We start from the raw sequence: 19,127 nt of genomic DNA on the forward strand, positions 1-19,127 counted from the left end.
TAGCCCCAGCTCTGGCTCCTGGCTCTCAAGCCTCTGCCCCAGACATCACAGGGAGGCACGAGGCCGTGAATGTCAGTGATGCCCAAGGCACAGTCACAGTGAGCCGGGGGATCGCTGGCAGATGGACAGCATCCCACTGTGGATCAGGGTCCTGACTGTGGAGTGGGAGACACCACCCAGCACAGGGAGCGTACAGACAGCTGCAGAAGAAACACACTGGGGTTTCCTCCCAGGGTGCAGAGCCCCCCAGCCCACTATAGGGCAGCAGTGTCAGGAAGCCTGCCCAGAAACGATTCCACCTGAGGCTCACAACAGGTGATCCACCTGCCCCCACTACTCTTGTCCAGGGGGAGGAAAGTATGTGCCAAGAACTGGAGAGGAGACCTGGGCTGGTCCTGGAGCCAAACCATTTCCTACAAAGAAACAAAGCGAAGCCTGAGAGTAACTGTACCTCCAGGGAGGAGGAAAGAACAGAACAAAGGGGGCTGGAGAGCACAGGGACTCTGCTTACTCACAGCCTTGTCTGAACCTTGCCAAGGGCACAGTCCAGATGCCATGGACCTCCACTCAGAAAACTCCAGCATCACTGCCACAGCCTGTGAACCCTGCAAGGTCCAGCCCCTCCCCGGGCCCGCACTCCTTGACCACATCCCCCACCACTCACCCCACTGCTCCCTCTACTCCAGCCACACCTGTCACCTGCCCTTCCACAGGCAACACGCCCACCTCCGAGCCTCTGCTTGCTGTTCCCTCCTCCTGGATGTCCTTCCCTTACCACTTTTCAGTTTGTTCTCATGCCACTGAGGCCTTGGCTCAAGTCTCATCCCCCTCAACTTCAAACAACTCTTTCTCCCACCCACTCTCTGCTCCCCATGCTTTTGACGTGTCATAGTTGTTACTACCTGACAGGCATAACTTTTGTTCCACCTCCACGAAACCCGGGGCCTGAGGTGCTATCTCTGTACCACCGAGTGCAGTGCCAGGCACACAGCTGGCCCTGCAAGATGCATATCTACTCAAGATTTCACATGTAGGTTTTAACAATGAAACCCAGCAAAGATCTACTACTATACATCTACCAGCCTTGTGGTCCTTACCCACGAAGTATTAGCAGCTTAAGAAACATTATAGGTTAAGTTCTAAAAACTTTACTAGGATACTAAGAACTTGTGTCTTCAGGGAAGTGCCCTGTTACAACAAAGATGAAACATCAGGTACCTGAAGCAGGTCAGTTTGTGTTGGGGAAGAGCCTCATAACTCTCAAAGCCAGATTCATTGGCGTCGAAGATGGACAATCTCTCATTTGTCAACAACTGTATCTCTTCCACCTGAGAGACATTGGACAATTGAGTAGAGGCGCAGGAGACAGGAAAAGTAAGGCTGAATACAGAGCTGGAACTTACTGCATCAGGGGGATGCTGTTCATATTTTAGTTCAGGGTCATCCAGGTACTGGCCACACTGAACGCACTTTAAAGGATCGGTCTGTAGGGCATGAACATAAATGACACTCAGAAAGCCAGCCCCGAGCAACCCCACTAGTGTTACAACCGGTTTTGTTCCCAGAAGTACATTTACCTTGGAGGACGTGACTGCTGTTTTGGTTCGAGCCGTTTTTTTCTCAGATCTGAGAACAAAGCACAAGATGCTTTTTAGTCATTTCAGAACATATCAGAGTCTGCCTGATTCAGCAGACACAGATGAGCAACAGCTGCCACGTAAGGGGCAAGGTGTGAGGTCCTAAGTGTGTTTCTACCACACGGAAGGGACCTGCCTCACCCGGCCGGACTGGAGAGTCTCAGTCCTGCTCTCACGCTTGGTCAGACAAAGCTGAGGTTGCTCTAGGAATTAACTAAAAACCCCTTAATCGTTCTTCCTAGAACAACCGTTTTAATGTTATGATCTGCTTTGCATAAAGATAAAACAAGTTCTTACGGTTCTTTGGATGTAGTTTTGCGTCTCTTCTCCTCCTAAAATGAGAAAACAAAAGAGTGAAGGTTAAAAAAAAAAGCATTTTACAACTGGATAATGCTTCACAGTTAAGGATCTTATGTAAGTAGTTACCACAAATCTAGTCAGAGGCAGGAAGGCTACAGGTAAGCTGTTATTTCCACAAATTGCAAGTAAGAGGACAGGGGTAAAACTGCAGGTGACACATTTAGGACAAACAGCAACCAAGTATTTTGTATAGACTTGTTTGGGTCCTGAATCAAACTGTAAGAGACACAGTGGAGACCACCAGGGAAACTTGAACAGATTAGATTTTGGTATCATTGTGTTATGATGATGGTAATTGTGGTATTTAAAAGAGATTTCTCTCCTTTTAGGAGCATTTCTGTAAGTATTTCAGTAGCACTTCTGAGATTCGTTCATCAGGGTGGGGGAGGGTAAGGAGGAGAACGAGTACGGCTGGGCTGATGCGTGCCTGGCCACAGGCTGATCACTGGAAGTTAACGAGAATGTGAAGGTTCATTACCCTATCCTGTTCATTTTGGGGTACATCTGCATGTTTCCACATGAAAAAGTTAATTTGTTAAAAAGTCACTTTAACATATTCCAGCCAATGGGATACATGAAACAGAATTGAAAAACAAGGCCTCACCTTTTCATCCTCATCTTTCTCATCAGGAACTTGTGGTTTTCCTCTTTCAGATTCTTTTTCTTCAGGTCTCCGTTTGCTAGCTCTGTTGGATAAACAAATAAGCCAAATGTTAGCTTAAAAGAAAAAGAGCTTAAAAAAAAAAAAAAGAAACTATATTTCCAATTTACACTAAAAATGACAAACTAACGTCTCCCTATAGAAAAGCAAAATATTTAGAATAGGTCTGGCAAACAGATACTTTCTTCCCAACCAAAAGAGAAAGCTCTCGACACAGTGGCTCTGAAGGCCTGCTACTAACTTGTAATCCTGAAACAAGGCCTTCAGAAGCCCCATGTGATCCCTCAGACGGGGGTCCTGATGCAGGTGCTAGAAGCTAAGAGACGTGTGACTGCAGTGATGGGAATGCTACCCATGTGGCAAAGGGTGAGAGGTAAGGACAGGGCCCAGTAATTTAAATTACACAAAGCACAGCACAAAAGCACAAGCATTAACTACTTACAGATCTCTGGGTTGACTTCTGTGCCTCCTTTCATCCTGAGAGAAGAAAGTGTGGGTAGAGAAATAAAAGGGGGAAAATTAGTTTCTGAGCAAGAGCAAGACAAAACCGTACAGTATTAGTTAAGGATTGCAGCACCGTGGAAGGAGAGAACAGGAAAATCTGAGCAGGTCTGCAGGATAGAGATGAGGCTTCAGAAATTTTAACTCAGTTTCCTAACACCTAAAAAGAGTTGACCAGGAGTTGGCAAACTTCCCGTAAAGGGCCAAAAAATAAACATTTTCAGATTTACAAGCCACAAGACCTATTGTCACAGCTACTCAACTCTGCCACTGTAATATAAGAGCAGCCAGAAACAATGCGTAAGTGAAAAGGCATGGCTGCGTTCCAATAAAACTTTACAAAAGCGGGCAGAGGGCCAGATTTGGTCCGCGGACCATAGTTTACCAACCCCTGTCCTACGATAGTTCAACGTAAAAAGTATTACAGCCATTTTGTTTATGCCAGCTAAAACGCCTACAGCTCTGTCAGGGGTGAAGATGTCACACAGACAGGCATTGGGACAGCAGGAGTTGGGTCGGGGTGACAAAACTTCGGAATCTAGTATGGGAAAGAAACAGAAGTAGGAATTCCCAGCTTGGTCACCAACTCATTAAAAAATGGCTGAGCCCACACAGAAAAAAGTACCTTTCTGATAAGTTCAGCTCATCTTCATAAAGCAACAAATGTATAAAGCAAGAAATGTACAAATAGATTAAAACAGAAGAACAGTTAACATTAGGCAAAGTCAAATGTTTGATCTGTCCTTTTCCACTGTGAGGCAAAAGCGCTGGCTGTGTGATCTCAAGTTCCTGCCAGTTGCTGTCTGAGAAGAATAGGTACTTTGCAACACCACTAAGATCTCTAGATCTGAAGGGATCTCAGGCAAGTGCTGACAGTAAGGTAATGAATAGCCAGACAGAAGAGGTGAGAGACAGTAAGATGTCAGAACAAACTGGAGGCAACACCATATGTGGATCATATGCCATAGAATGAGAAGGAGCGCCTACTGCCAACCAGGTCGGAAGTGAGGGTGCTCACGACCCAGCCAGTCTGACCTCAGGCTCTGCTCTCCAGATGTCAGAAAACCAGAGGCAATCCTGGGACTACCCCAGTTTGGCTTGTCTTACCCAGGGCCCAAGTGCTAAGGGGCTTAGGATTCCTGTGCTGTGGCCCTCTGCAGACAGAGCCCCTCCCCCGGAGTTCAGGTAGCCGGACAGCCCTGCGGATAACCTTGCAGCCCTGTACTTCTACGGGCCAATGTACAAGGTTTCAGGGTTTAAATGTGTTCACTTAGCTGAACTGGAGAAGCTGACGGGGTGGGAGGAGTGAGACTCAGAACTCAGGAGACTGACGGGTGAAGCAGCACCAGCACGATGACACACATGTCTGGGGTGACACGCCAAGCCTTCTCTGTGCAAAAGCTCTCAAGGGAAGCTGGGTCCACACACATCTCAGTCAAGGCAATGTGGGCCCTTGCCACCGTTATGACAGACAACTGAACACATCACATGTCAGGCGCTGACACGCAGTGACAACCACCCCTCTAGGAGAGGGGTAAGTATCCTGCCTGGGGCCACCCCATGGGTAGGCAGGGCTGGATTTGAACCCAGAGCCCCATCCGCTGCCATTTCTCCCCACCAACTGGGAACATAAGGGTCAGGTACAGTGAAGTGATAAGGGTCTTTACTTTGTCTTCTCCTTCAGTCACTTCAGCCTGAGCTCCCCCGGGCCTCGCATCTCGGTCTGGCTCCTCCTTAGGCCTCTGTTTCGGTGTTCTGCCACAGAACAAACACACAGTCAGCTCAGGGAGCCTGATTCCATTTCGGGGCAGGGTAGCCCCAGTGAGGGTTTACATGGTCTCCTCCCCAGAGTTAGAGCAGGGGTCACCTTTCTCAGCTGAAGGGCAAGTCTTCACTGCAAAAGGCATTTATCACTTCAGAACTTATGATCTAAGAGTGCCATCAACACCTCATGTGAGTGTTGTCGAGGTACACAGTAGTTTAAAACAAACAAGACAACAAGGCTCCACTGATTTCTTGTAACCTGATGGGAATCTGCCTGAGGTGGATTTCCGGGCAGGTTCAAGAGCTGGCCTGAGGTGCGGTCTGCACCAGTGACTGTGGAAAGCTGAGTGCACGTGTGGTATCTTCACCTCTCCTTCTGCCAGGGCCCTGCCACTCGGTTCAGGGGTTCTGCCCACCCTGGACCCAGGCCCGGTCTCAACATCTTCAGCCCATTGCACGTCAGAGGCTCCTTTCCACGTCTGCCCTCCTGAGCTGCTACTGCCACAAGAGCACACCCAGACCGGCCAAGTCCTGGGGCCAAAGCAGGTTAGTCTGGCCAAGATCAGCTGACGGCCACTGAGCCGCAGATATGTAAGCTCAAAAACACTTACTGTCGTAAACCACTGAGCTTTGGGGCAGTTTGTTACACGGCGTCTTCACAGCTATGGGAAGAGACAGAGCTGCTCATTTAATGCCCTTTAACCACCACCTGACAAAATGCTTGCTGTATGAGTACCACTGAGGAAGGGCCTGGGGTCAAGGTCAGCTGGTCAGCTAAATCTCAGCTGACCTCGGCCACCACTGAAGTGGTCTGACCTTCCACAAGCAGAAGTCACCCACACATTCCATGTTCTCATCATGTACTTAATGCTCTGTCCAATCTACTATTTTTACCAGAACACTTATTTTAGCAATTACGTTTCACAATCAAAGTACAAAGGCATGTTAACTATACTTACAGTTCTTTGGTTTGACTTCTGAGTCTCTTTTCTTCCTAAGTGGGGGGAGAGGGAAAACAAAAAAAGGAGTTAATTTTTCCCCATTTGATTTTGATCTTTCAACTAAGGAGTTTTACGGAAATAAAATACCTAAACTGATCTTACAGGCTAGTTGAGAGTAAAGGTTTTCTTTCAACACAGCAAAATTTTTTTGGTGGGGTAAGGCAGGAAATTAAAGAACTCTTAGACCCTGCTGTTTAAGAGAAATTTGGGGCTAAAATACTATCACCTGTCATGATTAAGTGTTGACAACCTCCTAGATAATAACAATTATATCAAAACTAGGACTCTATAATAAAGGAATGAAGTAGAAGTGACCCAATCTGGACAAGAGCCCCATCTCAAACACAGAAAACAAATCATTTTGAACCTGAATTTAGAGAGCTAAACAACTTCTCCAGAGAGCCACACATTTTGTAAGGCGATCACAAAGGTTGGTGATATTAAGAGAAGTACACTGCAGACATTCCCACTGTAAGAAGAGATCCTGGTTGTCTGGCCACAGACGAGGGATTTCAATCTGGCCCAAAGATCCTTCTTTGGAGGACGGTTGAGCTAGCCCACTAGAACTGCTTGTTCTCAAATAATGCCAACATGTGTCCCAACTGTAACTGCTGCTAATTCTAACTAGGATCAGGGCAGGGAAGTGATCAATTAAAGACCAGATTCAAACTGACACAACACTGTAAACTGACTACACTTCAACTAAAAAAAAAAGACTAGATTCAAGTACCAAATGGTTCAATAGAGATCATACATCTTAGTGGATTATCCCATTAGAACAAAATAACAGATATCCATCCTTTCAGACTCTCAATAAGGGCACACACCCCCTACTTGAGTTTCTAAGAAACTTCTAATCAATGTCTTAACAAAACCAAAGGGGACTTGATATTCCACCTGTTACCGCCCCATGTCATTCCTTTGGCACAGGGGGCAGTGTCATAGAATGGTAAAGCTTCTAGTATCAGACCCCCAATTCCTTCTCCTATGCTCTGCCTCAAGGGGGTTCGGTGGTACATCTGTATTTCATAGAACCTTAAACTCATTTTACAAATGGAGCTGGAGGTCTAGGGAAAGAACTGGTCTGACCTCAGTTAAGAATGCAACTTCAGCACGGGAGGGTACAGCTCAAGTAGTAGAGCACATCACATGCTTAGCATACACAAGGTCCTAGGTTCAATCCCCAGTACCTCCTCTAAGAATAAAAAATAAACCTAATTACCTCTCCCCTAAAAAATAAACAAGAATGCAACTGTGTATCTTGACAATGCTACAGAATTTTAGCACCTCATGTGTCTGAAAAATGAGATCGTCCCAAAAACCTCATGAGTAAGAGACAGGTAGGCAGGTAGGTGAAGAGACAGACTAAAGCTCTGACGGGCTGATGAAGCAGCAGAGGTCTGGCTGACCTCCAGGCCTACCGCTGATGTACTTACTATCACTAAAGCCACATGACCCACCTACCACATAGAGAACCAGCAGAAAAATGAGTCTGAAGAGCATTTTAGTCCAAGGTCAAGGTCATTTTGATCATTAGTGAAAGTCATCCTGTTCTTACATGCTCCCTGCTCCCTGACCCCCTTCCTGGAACCAAATGGGGACTCAGATTAAGGTGAAAGTGACAAACTTGGAAGTGACCAGGCTTTACTTTATCATCTCTTTCTTCTCCTTCCATGTGTGTTCCTGGTCTTACTCTTTCCGGTTCTTCTGCAGGGAGTGGTCCAGCAACTCTGTCAAGCAAAATAACACATCCCAAGGATGACTCTCGTGCACTCCTCCCTGAGGAGTTTTCACAAGGTCTTCTTTCCTACCCCAAAAATCAATCTTTGGATCAGGAGCCCTGAAAGCACATACTACTTTAACATTTAATGACCTTTAGATCTGGTTCTGATAACAACCACCAGTTGTCCTCAATTCATTCTCTGCAATGAGAATTCTACCTGAATCAAAAGATTAATAACTCAACCCCAAATTCAGCATCCTGTAGTTGTCTATGGTCACCCTAGCAACTCACTATAAAGTTCTTTTAAAACATTTCAGAGAAGTAATTTCAGTAGTCAAGATTACATAGTGCACAGGACAAAAAGGAATATAATTCTTACGGTTCTCTGGATGTAACTCTACGTCTCTTTTCCTCCTATGTGGAGAGAAGGGAAGAGAAAAAGAATATTCATTTCAAGAGAAGATCAAATCAAAGAGCATGAGTCAAAGTATTTCATATGATTAAAAACAGGGGAGGGGACATAGTCTGGATTTGGGGAAGATCCAGGCAACGGTCAGTCTGGGATGGATGTCCCACCACCCACAAAACGAAAGAGAGGCGTATGCAAGCCCTCCATAGGTTAGAGTACAGGAAACAACTCTAAAACTGGTACATTTGTAAATACAGACTTGATATGATAGTCAGCTTGCTTTCACCTGTGATATGTTTTCCCACGAGACAGGGGACTTGGCCATGTGACTTGGACAAGCTGTTTGTCTCGGTTTACCACCTGTGAGTGGGTAGTCTGACTAAACCTAACTACAGCATGTGAATAAAGATCATGAATGGTGACATCTAATTTCCAAGAACAGGAGAATGGGCGTGTCTCACAATAGGATGTCAAGTCTACCTCAGCGATACTGGTAGCCTTGAGTCCAGTGCTTCTCACTCAGGGCAATTTTGCCTCCCAAGGGACATCTGGGAATATCTGAAGGCGTTTTGGCTGTCACAGATGGGAGGGGAGGGGGGAATGCTACTGGCTTCTAGTGAGTAGAAGTCGAGATGCTGCTAGGAACACTCTACAATGCACAGGACTGACTCCTACGGCAGAGATTACCTAGCCCCAAAAGTCAATGCCTTGGTTGAGAAAGCCTCCCTTAGAGCAAACCATGGATACTCATCTTTAGTAAGAAGGCATTTACTACCCACTTGTAAACCTACAGACTTCCCAACTTACACAGCTAATCCTGGGGCAGAACTGAAATAGATAGTGTGTGACTATCTGGTATTATCCAGGTTCACCCCTCAAGTCACATAAGACAGTGCTGGAGTGACACTTTCTATATTGTATGCCTTTAGCAAGTCACTAGTTTTCTAACCTAAAAAGTCTAGGCAGCATTATTACAATACATGTAACAACATGACAATTCTCTGCTTTTACAGAGAAATTGGATGTGGGAAAGGAGCTTATCTGACATTAGAAGTAAATGCTTTAAACACATCACATCTGCTGGTTTGACTGTCATAAATCTTGACAGAGACAAGAAGGCAGACAGGAGAGAACAGACTGAAGTTATGGGTCTGCTGAGCCCTACAGTCTAACCACAATACACTCTGTGCTGCCCCCGGACCAGGGATATGTTCTAAAACCTTCTCAGTCACGTCAAGCCCATTTAGACAGACCCAGCATAAATTCACAATTACCAGCAAGTGTACCAAAAATACATAACGTCAGCCCTACCTGGTCTTTCTCTTCTTCATCGACAGAATCATCTGATTTTGCTCTCTCGGGGTCTTCCTCGGGTTTCCGTTTGGCAGGGCTGTCACACACAGTAAAGCCAATTGTTAGCTCATCCAAACCCTAGACCTTCAGTGGGCATGAAAAAACTGACACTCCTCCCCACCAAAAGTACCCTCTGGTAGGAAAGATTTAGGGCCTGGATACCCTCTTCCCTCCAAGGAGAAGGCCTTCTGGCAAGGATGTTAAAGAGGCTTCAAGCTTAATGTTTCTTTGAGTGACAGGTTTGGAATATCACCATTTTGCAAACTCTAAGAGATCATGGATTGAGGCTTTGATCAATGGCTGCTGGCATCACTGAAGAGACATTACATGCCTCTGCTGGTCAGCCTCCCATTGTCAATAAAGTCTCAAAAAATAAGGCTGAAATCTGGTCAAGCCTCTAGACCTAACTACCAGTTTACAGGAAACTGGAGACAAGGGAACACATTAACCACCATAATGGTACGGTCAGCCAGATCTAGAAACTATTAGACAAATGACATAGTCTTTAAATAAATGGCAAGAAAGTAAGAAACCTGTAACTTGAAAGGCTTGAGAAACAAATCAACCAAACTGTTACACATGGGAACTGTGAACACTGCTATATTTTTGGTAGTAAGGAATTGTTATACTTTGTAAGGCATGAAATCATAGTTTTGTTTAAATGTTAAAAATTATAGCAAAATATGCATAAAGACTTGTCAAAGAGAAAGAGACCTTGTCATCTAGAAATATAATGAATTATTTATGGATAAGATGACAAGCCTGATTTGTTTCAAAGCAACCCCACTGAGGGGACATGGGTGTATATGGATGTATTCCATTTAGAATAATTCAGTTGGACCATATAGGGGTACAGATGAAATGATAGCCAGGAGCTGTTAACTGTTGACACGAGTGGTAGATTCTCAGGGGTTCATTTTACGATCCTTGGTAATTTTGTGTATATATTTGAAGTTTCCTATGTTAAGAATAAAAATGAACGAGGTCTTCAGGAATGTTGCTCATGAATGTCTAATGAACACAATTTCAAAATGAAAATCCATGCAATGTGGAAGTCAGAATTACTAAGTTACAGCCTACTAATTCCACCTGTGTTACCAAAAGACAGTTGGCCCCTAAAAAGGGGGCAATCCATTCATTATATACTAACCCCCTTGCAAAATGAGATGTGATGGTGGTCTGCCTGGTAGTTTGCCTTGTAATCCTGGGGCTAGATGCGACTTCGGCTGCTTCAAGGAAAAAAAACAAAAAAGCCACTATGAATAAAACAGTGCACAGCGAAGGTACAGTTCTTCAGCATTACCAAGCTGGTGCTGAGACCAGGTTCTGAGGATTAAGTATCCTTCCCTTCTTATTCTAAGCAACCACCATCTTGATAAAGCCAGCAATCAGCACCTGCCAGTTTGCCGAGCCACTTAACACAAGCTCTTACATGAGGGGCCCAACCCCGAAACAGACAAGGAAACAGAACCTCTGCTTACACTGTCAAAAGATGAAGTGGCCAAGAACCTGACCTGAGTTCAAGTCCCATGCTCTTATTTTTTAAAAATTCCAAAAGAGTTACTCTGACTGCAAACTGGGAAGGAATCTAAGAATAAACATTTTAGCTTCAACAGGCATAAACTCAGAAGTAGTAAGTATCAGGAGCTCCTGGTATCTTATACCTCATAAATTCAGCCATGTTTGGGGATCTAATGCTCTATAACTTGGTCAAAGACGAAGTTTAAAGTGCACACGTAGGCTAGTCAGAAGTAGACACAAGAAACAGAAGTACTACCCCGGGTGGGGAGACCTATGACTCCAAGTCTAACTGCCCCCTTAGGTGGTACCAGTCGCCATCAAGGTCAAGTGAGTCAAGTGCTCTTACACTTCGTTTCTCCATCGGACTTGCTTCTCCGAGGCATGCAAAGTTTGGAAACAGGTTTGGGGGACTTGTTTTCCTCTGCCATTTCCACTCTGCGGTTCTCACTATTTGTCTGGCTCCCGTTTTCTAGACATCCGTTCACTTCCCGACTCAAAGTATGAGCTCCGTTCTCCAAGGACAAATCTTTATTTAAAAGGGATTTGACTTTAGCCAGGTAGCCCTCCTACAGCAGGAAAGGATAATTTAAGTAGCAGTGAATGTAAACAAGTGCCAACAGAGAGAATACGGAAATACCGGATAGTTATAAAGGAAACGCATGTAACAAGGAGAGTTGGGATTATTCAGCCTCCCTGGTTACAGGCAAGTTTCATGGGAGGAGACGTTTTCTAGACGCTGGGATGTTGAGGACTTACCTCTGATAATTCTTCTTTATGTAATTTGGTTTCCAAATCACATAACTGATTCTTTATTTCTGTCCGCAGAAATTCATGCAAGAGATTTAATTTCTCCTTCACACATTCCTAAGGGAAGGATATAGGTTTAGAAGCCCCCATACTCCCAAGCTATTATTAATTAATGGACTAATACACAAATAGTTACACTGCCTTGTCACATAACAATGACTGAATAGCAGGCAATGTTGAGTCGGCCAAGAAGACTAAATATTCACAAGACATGTTCGTGATGTTTCCATTAGGATCACATCACACCATGTCCAGAGTGGTTGAAAAATGGAAGATTGGTAACTAGGTGAAACAGATACATAATGGTATATTAGAACAAAACCGTATCTGTGAAAAACAATGTGATCAGGACAACTTAGAATCCAGATGATGGTATGAAACCTAGACTGGGAAACTCGTCAATGAGTTACAAAAAGCCCACCAATAAAAGCGTATTAGTACAGCACACTAAACAAAAATATCCAAGCTATCCTTAAAACTTTAGGGAAAAGTCAATTCCACTTAAACTTGTTTTTATGAGCTACAAATTATCTGTCAAATAGTCACATTTGATAATAAATTTTAAGGTGGAGATTACCTTTTCTGTTAAACTATCTCTTTCCAAATCTTTGAGCCTGGGGGAAGAAAAAAAACACTTGTTACTCAGTGTTGTTTAACTATAAGAATACCACAGCTTTAAAGAACTCTGGAAACAAGTTTAACATCAATGTTAGGAAAATAAAATGGTTCCCCCCACCCCACCCAACGTCCAGAATGCCCTACCATAATGCCTACATGTTCAGTCACTGGCAAACTGAATGAGGTCCCCCTTTTGGGGGGTGTTTTTCTGATGACGGTTAAGAGATGATATAGGAATTCTATAACGGAATGTTACTTTAAAAAGGCACTGGGAAAGGAGAAGCAGGTCACACAGTTGGGGTCCTTCCCAAGTTAAGTGACCTACAGCTGGTCTTCCTCCAGCTGGACCTGACAAGATCCCATAGAAAGGTGTACAGGGGTCAGAATGAGTAGACCAGGGCCACAGGATGCTGTGGGGAACAGCCAACTAACATTCCCAAAGGCCAGCATTCTGATGAGGAATATATGAAATGGAGGAGTCAAGGCATCTGGGGCAGCAGGGGGTGGTGCCCACACACAGAGGTTGGAAGTTAGGAAGTTGGCTGGTACCTCACCCAAAAACTCATCCTTCCAAATGTTTGTACCTAATCATTTAGGAGTGCAGAACTGTCATGAGTTTAGCTGGAAAGTCATAGTCTGATTTGATTATTGAAGATTAGTGTCTTGCCACTTTTGGGGGGAAGGGAACAAAAAGAATAAAGGAACAAGAATAGAAGACACTGAGGAAAGTGGAGAGGCTGATGTTCCTGGCCTGGGTGCCGACTGTGGGCAGTGGGGTGAGAACAGGTCTAACCAGCTGGGCAAGCGTCTGTCAGCAGAGGGAAAGTACCCTGGGCAGGGACCAGGCTTCCACCATCTGTGGATCCTACCCTCCAGCACCCAGACTGGGTAGGTACTTGGTTATTACAAGTCCCAAGGGCAGGAGCAGAGCTATTCCAGGCTGGCGTTCCCAGAGGACAAGTGTGAGCAGCACAGCCAGGAATCTGAGCAACAAGCTTTGCTGGACTGATGACATACAGTAGCTATTCCAAGTGCACGTGGACCCTGCTCCTAGCTTCAACCATAGCTCCCATCTGTGGGTGCAGACTATGCCAGACAACGAGCTGAGTGATCGGATGTAGGCATTACCAGGCAGGGACTCCTGACTTGCAGGATGGTCAGGAAAGGTCTTCCTATAGAAAAGACTTAGCAGCCTACAGATGCAGTGGTAATATACTGTGTGTTATATATTGTGTAACTCACACTCAAGATTCAGAATCAAGCTTTCTAGAAGCACATGGAGCCCTTTCAAGGCAAAAGTCACTATACCCTCAAAGTAATCTGGGTCCTGGAAGAGCCTGGGACGAGGACATCTACAGAACTCGGGACCCACAGCCAGAGGTGCACACGCTGCTGCAGGAGCAATACATCTATCTGACTTCAGTCACTCGGCTCACAGAACTGTGGCAGGACACAGCTCCTACCTCGGCCAGCTTCCCTCAGATGTCAAGAACAATGCTCAACAGACTGAAGGCTACCCAAGTGCCCTTTCCCGGAGTGCTGACAAATCCGACATCTGGGCAGGAGACAGATCTGTGGGTCTGAATTCTTTGAACTTGTCCTATGAAGTGGGATATTTAGCCCCGCAGAGAGAAACAAAGAAATCTTCAGAATATCTAAAATGTCTTGCCCTGTGAAGATTGGATTGTACCTGCTTGGCCCCAGAGTGGAAGGTTGGAGCCCAGGACAGGCACCGAGGAGCCAGAGGTGCGGCATGAAGAAGGCTGGCCAGCGTGCCTCTCCTGACACCCAGGCTTTCACTAGAGAGTCCATCCCTTCCCCAGGGAAACCAGCGACACCAGCTCACATGTGCATTATGTTCACAGCCAGAATTAGAAGCAGACCTGAAGGACCAGGTAGAGTAGTCACAGAGAACAGCAGCCACGTTATAAAAGAAAACCTTAGCCCCCTTCCCATGATTCATTCCTTGCTGCTTCCCCCAGAGCAGTTATTTAAAGGGGATAAGATTTTATACATAAACAATCATTAAGGTGAATACAGTTCAGATCTGAGGCTTCTGAAGAGAAAGGGTATAAACAGCATCAGAAAGGAGGGATCCAGGGAAGCTGAGAGCTCAATGGGAACTGGGCAGAGGGAGCAGCCCAGCAGGGGCGCTGGCTCAGAGTACACCCAAGAAACCCACAGGTCGGGCTGACACACAGGGTAAGAAAGGCAAGTCCAGAGAGAGGAGGCTGGATGCCACTTGGAGGGAGGTCAGCAATATCAGGATAAAAACCACTTGATTCTGCTACACACTTAACAAACCACTGAAAGAGTCATGGGGGAAGAAGAATCTAAGATATCAGTCATGCTTTAGGGGAAAAAAAATCTGGCAGAAATACACAGTATAGATTAGATAGGAAGAGATAATGTGTTAAATTACTCTAACATCCTAAACTAGAAATGCTGGTCTGTAATATAGTTTAGCAGCAGGAGCTGGGAACACGCTGGAGGAGCTACAAAGCTCCGTGAACTCTGCCCCTTATAACTGGCTGCATGGTGGGTGGGTAGAGCTACCAGAGGTAGTACTTGTGGTAGGAAGGATAATGGACACCCCAAAGATGTCCACACTCTAATTCCCCAGGACCTGTGACTATGTTACTTTACATGGTAAAAGGGACTTTGCAGATGTGATTAAGGTGACAGCCCTTGAAGTGGGGGAGGTAATCTTGGATTACCCAGGTAGGCCTAGTCAAATCACTTAAATCCTAAGAGCAGAGAAACTTGCCAGCTGCATCTCAAGAGATGTGACTACAGATGTGATGTGAGAACTGGCTTTGGTGGTTTTAAAGAGGGAGGAAGGTGCCCATGAGCCAAAGGATGCCATCACCTCCAGAAGTTGGGAATGGCCCTCATCTTACAGCCAGCAAGAGAAGAGGGACCTCAGTCTTATAACCGCACAAAGAACTGAATTCTGCCAACGACTTGAATCAGGTGGCAGCAAAAATAGCAAGCCTAGACCACTTTACAAGAAGCCAGGCAAAAAGGACAGTTGGAATAAGCAGGTGTACACTGTTATATTATTATCTGTCTGCTATATTAATATCTGCCTTAGTGTCACACCTGCATGTTGGTACTTTAAATTAGACCCCCCCTTCATGGAAATGAAACACACAGCTGATCTGTGAAGGTTTCTGTGAAGGTTTCCTACCACGTTAACATCTATCAGCCTAGTGCTCACGATGCCCCTGTGGAGTGGGCACCTCCATCCCATTTTATAGATAAAGCACCAGGAGGTTAGACAACTTAGTCATACAGCTGGCAAGTGGTAGGGTGGGATTTGAATCCCAGTAATCTGCACCTCTAGAATCCTACTGCAGGAGAGAACTAGAAAAGGTCGGTTTGACCTCCATTCCTACCTATTCAGGAGCCATGGAACTAGTTAAGAACTTCAAGACAGCCTAATCTAATCAAGAGTGGCCTGCCGATGAGAAATTTATCATAGTTACAAAGACTAAATCAGTTGTGCAAGGAGGGGACTAGAATGAATATATAAATCCAAGCTTCACTGAAGGAGCAAGTCTGGCATACAATTACTCGATGGTCAACTGGACACCCAGCTGCAGACACAATAAATGTAGCAAACATGCTCAGACAACAAATCAGCATCAACTCCGGAGCTGCAAAGGCAGCATGCAGGACGCCCTGACAGAATTCAGCACTCTTCTTGTCGTGGGGAACAGGGACTGTCTTTCTGAGCAGTCTTACAGACGGTAGCCAGCATGGAGAGACGGTAGGTGGAGCCTAGCCTCACACTGGTTGCTCTGCAAGGTCTCAGACCCTGAGAACCTAAAAGGCAGCCTGTGTGGCTTATGAGGAAAAGAGCACAAGATGAGTCAGGCCAAGTGGATGGGGATCCTGGACTTCAGGCCAAGTGCATCAGGCAGTGTATGGGGCAGGACAACCTTTGGATCTAACTTATGCCATAAGAGGATCAGTTTCCACTTATAGAAAACAGACCTGAGTGGCAACCGAAACAAAAATGGGAGACTACTGCTTTTCCTAGACAAAAGATGGTGGCTTAGACAGAGTAAGAAAAAGCAAGTGGAAAATATGTGGCTTGTCCTGAAAGCCATGATTTTTAGAAGACTTAGGATGTAAAATATAAAATACTTCAAGAGTTAAGACTTAAAAACTCAAACATTGAAAATACTTTCCAGTATCATTACATACCTAATGTAATTGTACATGAGTTTTAAAACAAGCTGTTATATAAACACAAGTTAGCGTAAGTGACAAGATTTCTGAGTGAGGACAGGCCTAAATTTTGTTCCTAGAGTATTCTACTTGACTCAGGTAACTCATTATGGATTATACTTTTAATTTTCATGAATCAAGAAGAGCTATACCTCCATTCACAAGAAGGTATAAGGGAGTATTGAATACCATGTTTGTGTATTTTGTATGCGGATATTCAAAATTTAAGAAGAGCCATTGAGAGGGTCATGTAAGCTGACAATGTCAATGGTCTGAGGCAGAAACCCCAAACTCCATATCTACAGTAGGCAATTCTAGTTCAAAGTAATATGGAACCTAGGGTGAATGGTGGATTGTAACACTCACCTAAGAACATTCAAATTCAGCCAAACAAAACACTTGCTCTGGCCCAATAAAACCCCTAGCTGAAGGGAAAGGTTTTGGCAAGAAGCAGACCTCAGCAGGAATCCTTGCTTCCTCGCAGTGAACTCCTGTGGCAACAACTCTTGAGAACACTTGAGGATTAAATGAGATAATGTAAAGTGTTTTATACAATTAGCAGAACTGAAAAAAGCAAGCTAGCTTAGTCAATAACAATGCTAACACGTGGCCCTCTATGTACCAGGCATATTCTCAATGAATCCAATACCAGTTTAATGCCCATGTTAACAATTCCTCGTCCACAGATGTAACCTGTTTATGACACTTAGCCAAGGTCATAAACGAGTCAGTGGAGGTACATTCTCACCAAAGTAAGGAAGGCTGGGCTCAAACTTCTCTGTATTAAGTCTACAATGAAGCCAGGTATTTTCATTACTCAATTTCCATTTTAAGTCATGTTATATCTTGGGAAGATAGATAGTGATGCTTCAGCAAGGCACACCAACCTCCAATTGTGATTAAGAAGTGGTCTGCCACCTGGTAGGGAGACTCAAATACCCCCAGCACATACAATCTACCCCTAAAATCCCAGATCAGAACTGGCCCGGCACAGTTATGGGAAACAAGCACAAGGAAATAGGGAAATGGCAAAACTGGGTTCACAAATCTGGTTGGAAGTGTTCTTTTCGGGATGGTCAAGGTTACTGTGACTAGTGTTCCAAGAGAGGTTTGCAAGTTTCCAGGAGTGAAATAGCCCTTCGCGAACAAGGGGTGGAGGGGGTGTGGGTCTTCCCGCTGACCCATGTGCACAGAATAGCTGTAGCCAGTCCCCGACATTAACTGCTGCCCCTTCACGACCCCCCCCCCCCGGAAACTGCAGCCTGTTTTCCCTAGCAAGGGTTCCCTGATGCCCAGGCTCATAGACACAGATTTACTATAAAGAAACCACTCAGCTTTCACGCTGCCCGAGTCCCAGCCCTCACTGCACATTGAGTTCCTTCCAGAATGCAACTTCCCTAGCTGTGTGAGGAGGTGGAGGGAGCTCCCCAGGAAAATGGGGCTCGCAAACCTGAGACGGCCGCGCCCGGGCCCCAACCGGCGACGTCGGTCTCTGAAGGCTGCCATCGGGATGTGTGGTGTGGGGGCACCGAGGGGGCCCCCCAAGACACCCCCAGGGACCAGATCGGCCCGACAGCCCCCCCAGCAAACCGGGCACCGGAAGTGGAGGCCGAAGTGCCCGGGCTGAGGGGTATCCTGAGGCCGCGGGCTGCCCACTTCCTGCGCGACCAGACTGGCGGCAAGGGCCGGGCCCGCAGCTGCTCGGGGAAGGGGATCCCGGAGGCAAACCCAAAGCTTGCTCTAACTGAGGTCAGAAGAGACCCCAAGTTTCTAGTCACCAGGGAGCTGTGAGGGCCCTCGGCCCATTTTGGCGCCAAACGGCCAGGGGCGCGCGCGACCGGAAGTGCCACCCTGCCCGCGCCAACTGCCGCCGCGCGCCGCGCCATCCCACGCATGCGCGCCCGTCTGTCAGCGGCGGCCACGGGCAACCCCGAGGGGAAGCGACCCCCCACCCCAGCGCCGTGCCTCCCCCCCAGGTTCGCGGTCCCCCGAGGCACCTACCGCCTGCGGACATCGTCAGGCAATGAGAAGGCCCGGGAGGCCAGCGCAGGCACCCGGGCCGGGGCGGTACGGGCGGGCATCTTAGAAGGTGCAGCAGAGGCAGCAGCAGCACAGGCAACCCTGGCTTTTCGCGCGGAAACCGATGGGGAGGGGCGGCGAGCGGAGGCGGCGCGTACCATCCAGGCCCGGGCGTGGGGGAAGGCGGGACGTACCACACGGAGAGAGGCCGTACCATGTGTGGGCAGACGCAGTGGAGCCGGCTGTGCGCAGGGGTTGCGCATGCGCGAGGCAGACGCGCACCCCCGCGCTGAGCAGTGGGCTTGTCCAAGCGCCTCTGCTGGGAGCCTTGCCTGAGACATTCATTCATTCATTCTTTCCCCGCAGGCTAGGAGTAAAATCCGGAGCATCTCCAGGTGGTTCTAGCGTGAGGGCTCTAGAGTTCAAGTCCTCAATTCCAATCCCACCTCCACCTATTTGCTAACCCTGGGCAGGTCATTTGGAATCAGTCTGTTTCCTCATTTGTGAAAAGGAGCTC

General features: G+C 46.4%; 1 protein-coding gene across 5 annotated transcripts in view; it reads right to left on the reverse strand.

Annotated features, from left to right (window-relative positions):
- DNMT1 (DNA methyltransferase 1) overlaps nucleotides 1-18,788 on the reverse strand; it is a 36,719-nt gene extending 17,931 nt beyond the window's left edge. Inside the window, exons 1-16 of one of the 5 annotated variants that reach the window (XM_032465594.1) lie at nucleotides 18,593-18,788; nucleotides 12,315-12,351; nucleotides 11,687-11,794; nucleotides 11,277-11,496; nucleotides 10,560-10,635; nucleotides 9,368-9,446; nucleotides 8,027-8,061; nucleotides 7,573-7,654; nucleotides 5,883-5,917; nucleotides 4,827-4,914; nucleotides 3,101-3,135; nucleotides 2,602-2,683; nucleotides 1,935-1,969; nucleotides 1,578-1,626; nucleotides 1,404-1,484; nucleotides 1,219-1,328 (exon numbers count right to left, since the gene is read on the reverse strand). In XM_032465594.1, coding sequence (XP_032321485.1) covers nucleotides 1,219-1,328; nucleotides 1,404-1,484; nucleotides 1,578-1,626; nucleotides 1,935-1,969; nucleotides 2,602-2,683; nucleotides 3,101-3,135; nucleotides 4,827-4,914; nucleotides 5,883-5,917; nucleotides 7,573-7,654; nucleotides 8,027-8,061; nucleotides 9,368-9,446; nucleotides 10,560-10,635; nucleotides 11,277-11,496; nucleotides 11,687-11,794; nucleotides 12,315-12,351; nucleotides 18,593-18,771 — 1,331 coding nt within the window. In that variant the 5' untranslated portion in view covers nucleotides 18,772-18,788. Of the gene's footprint in view, nucleotides 1-1,218; nucleotides 1,329-1,403; nucleotides 1,485-1,577; nucleotides 1,627-1,934; nucleotides 1,970-2,601; nucleotides 2,684-3,100; nucleotides 3,136-4,826; nucleotides 4,915-5,882; nucleotides 5,918-7,572; nucleotides 7,655-8,026; nucleotides 8,062-9,367; nucleotides 9,447-10,559; nucleotides 10,639-11,276; nucleotides 11,497-11,686; nucleotides 11,795-12,314; nucleotides 12,352-16,957; nucleotides 16,976-18,041; nucleotides 18,415-18,592 lie in introns of those variants that run through there. The other 4 variants (XM_032465593.1, XM_032465595.1, XM_032465597.1 and 1 more) reach the window with 4 other exon arrangements.
- Nucleotides 18,789-19,127: the final 339 nt, after the last annotated feature.

Source organism: Camelus ferus, chromosome 22, assembly GCF_009834535.1.
Source record: "Camelus ferus isolate YT-003-E chromosome 22, BCGSAC_Cfer_1.0, whole genome shotgun sequence".
NCBI lineage: Eukaryota > Metazoa > Chordata > Mammalia > Artiodactyla > Camelidae > Camelus > Camelus ferus.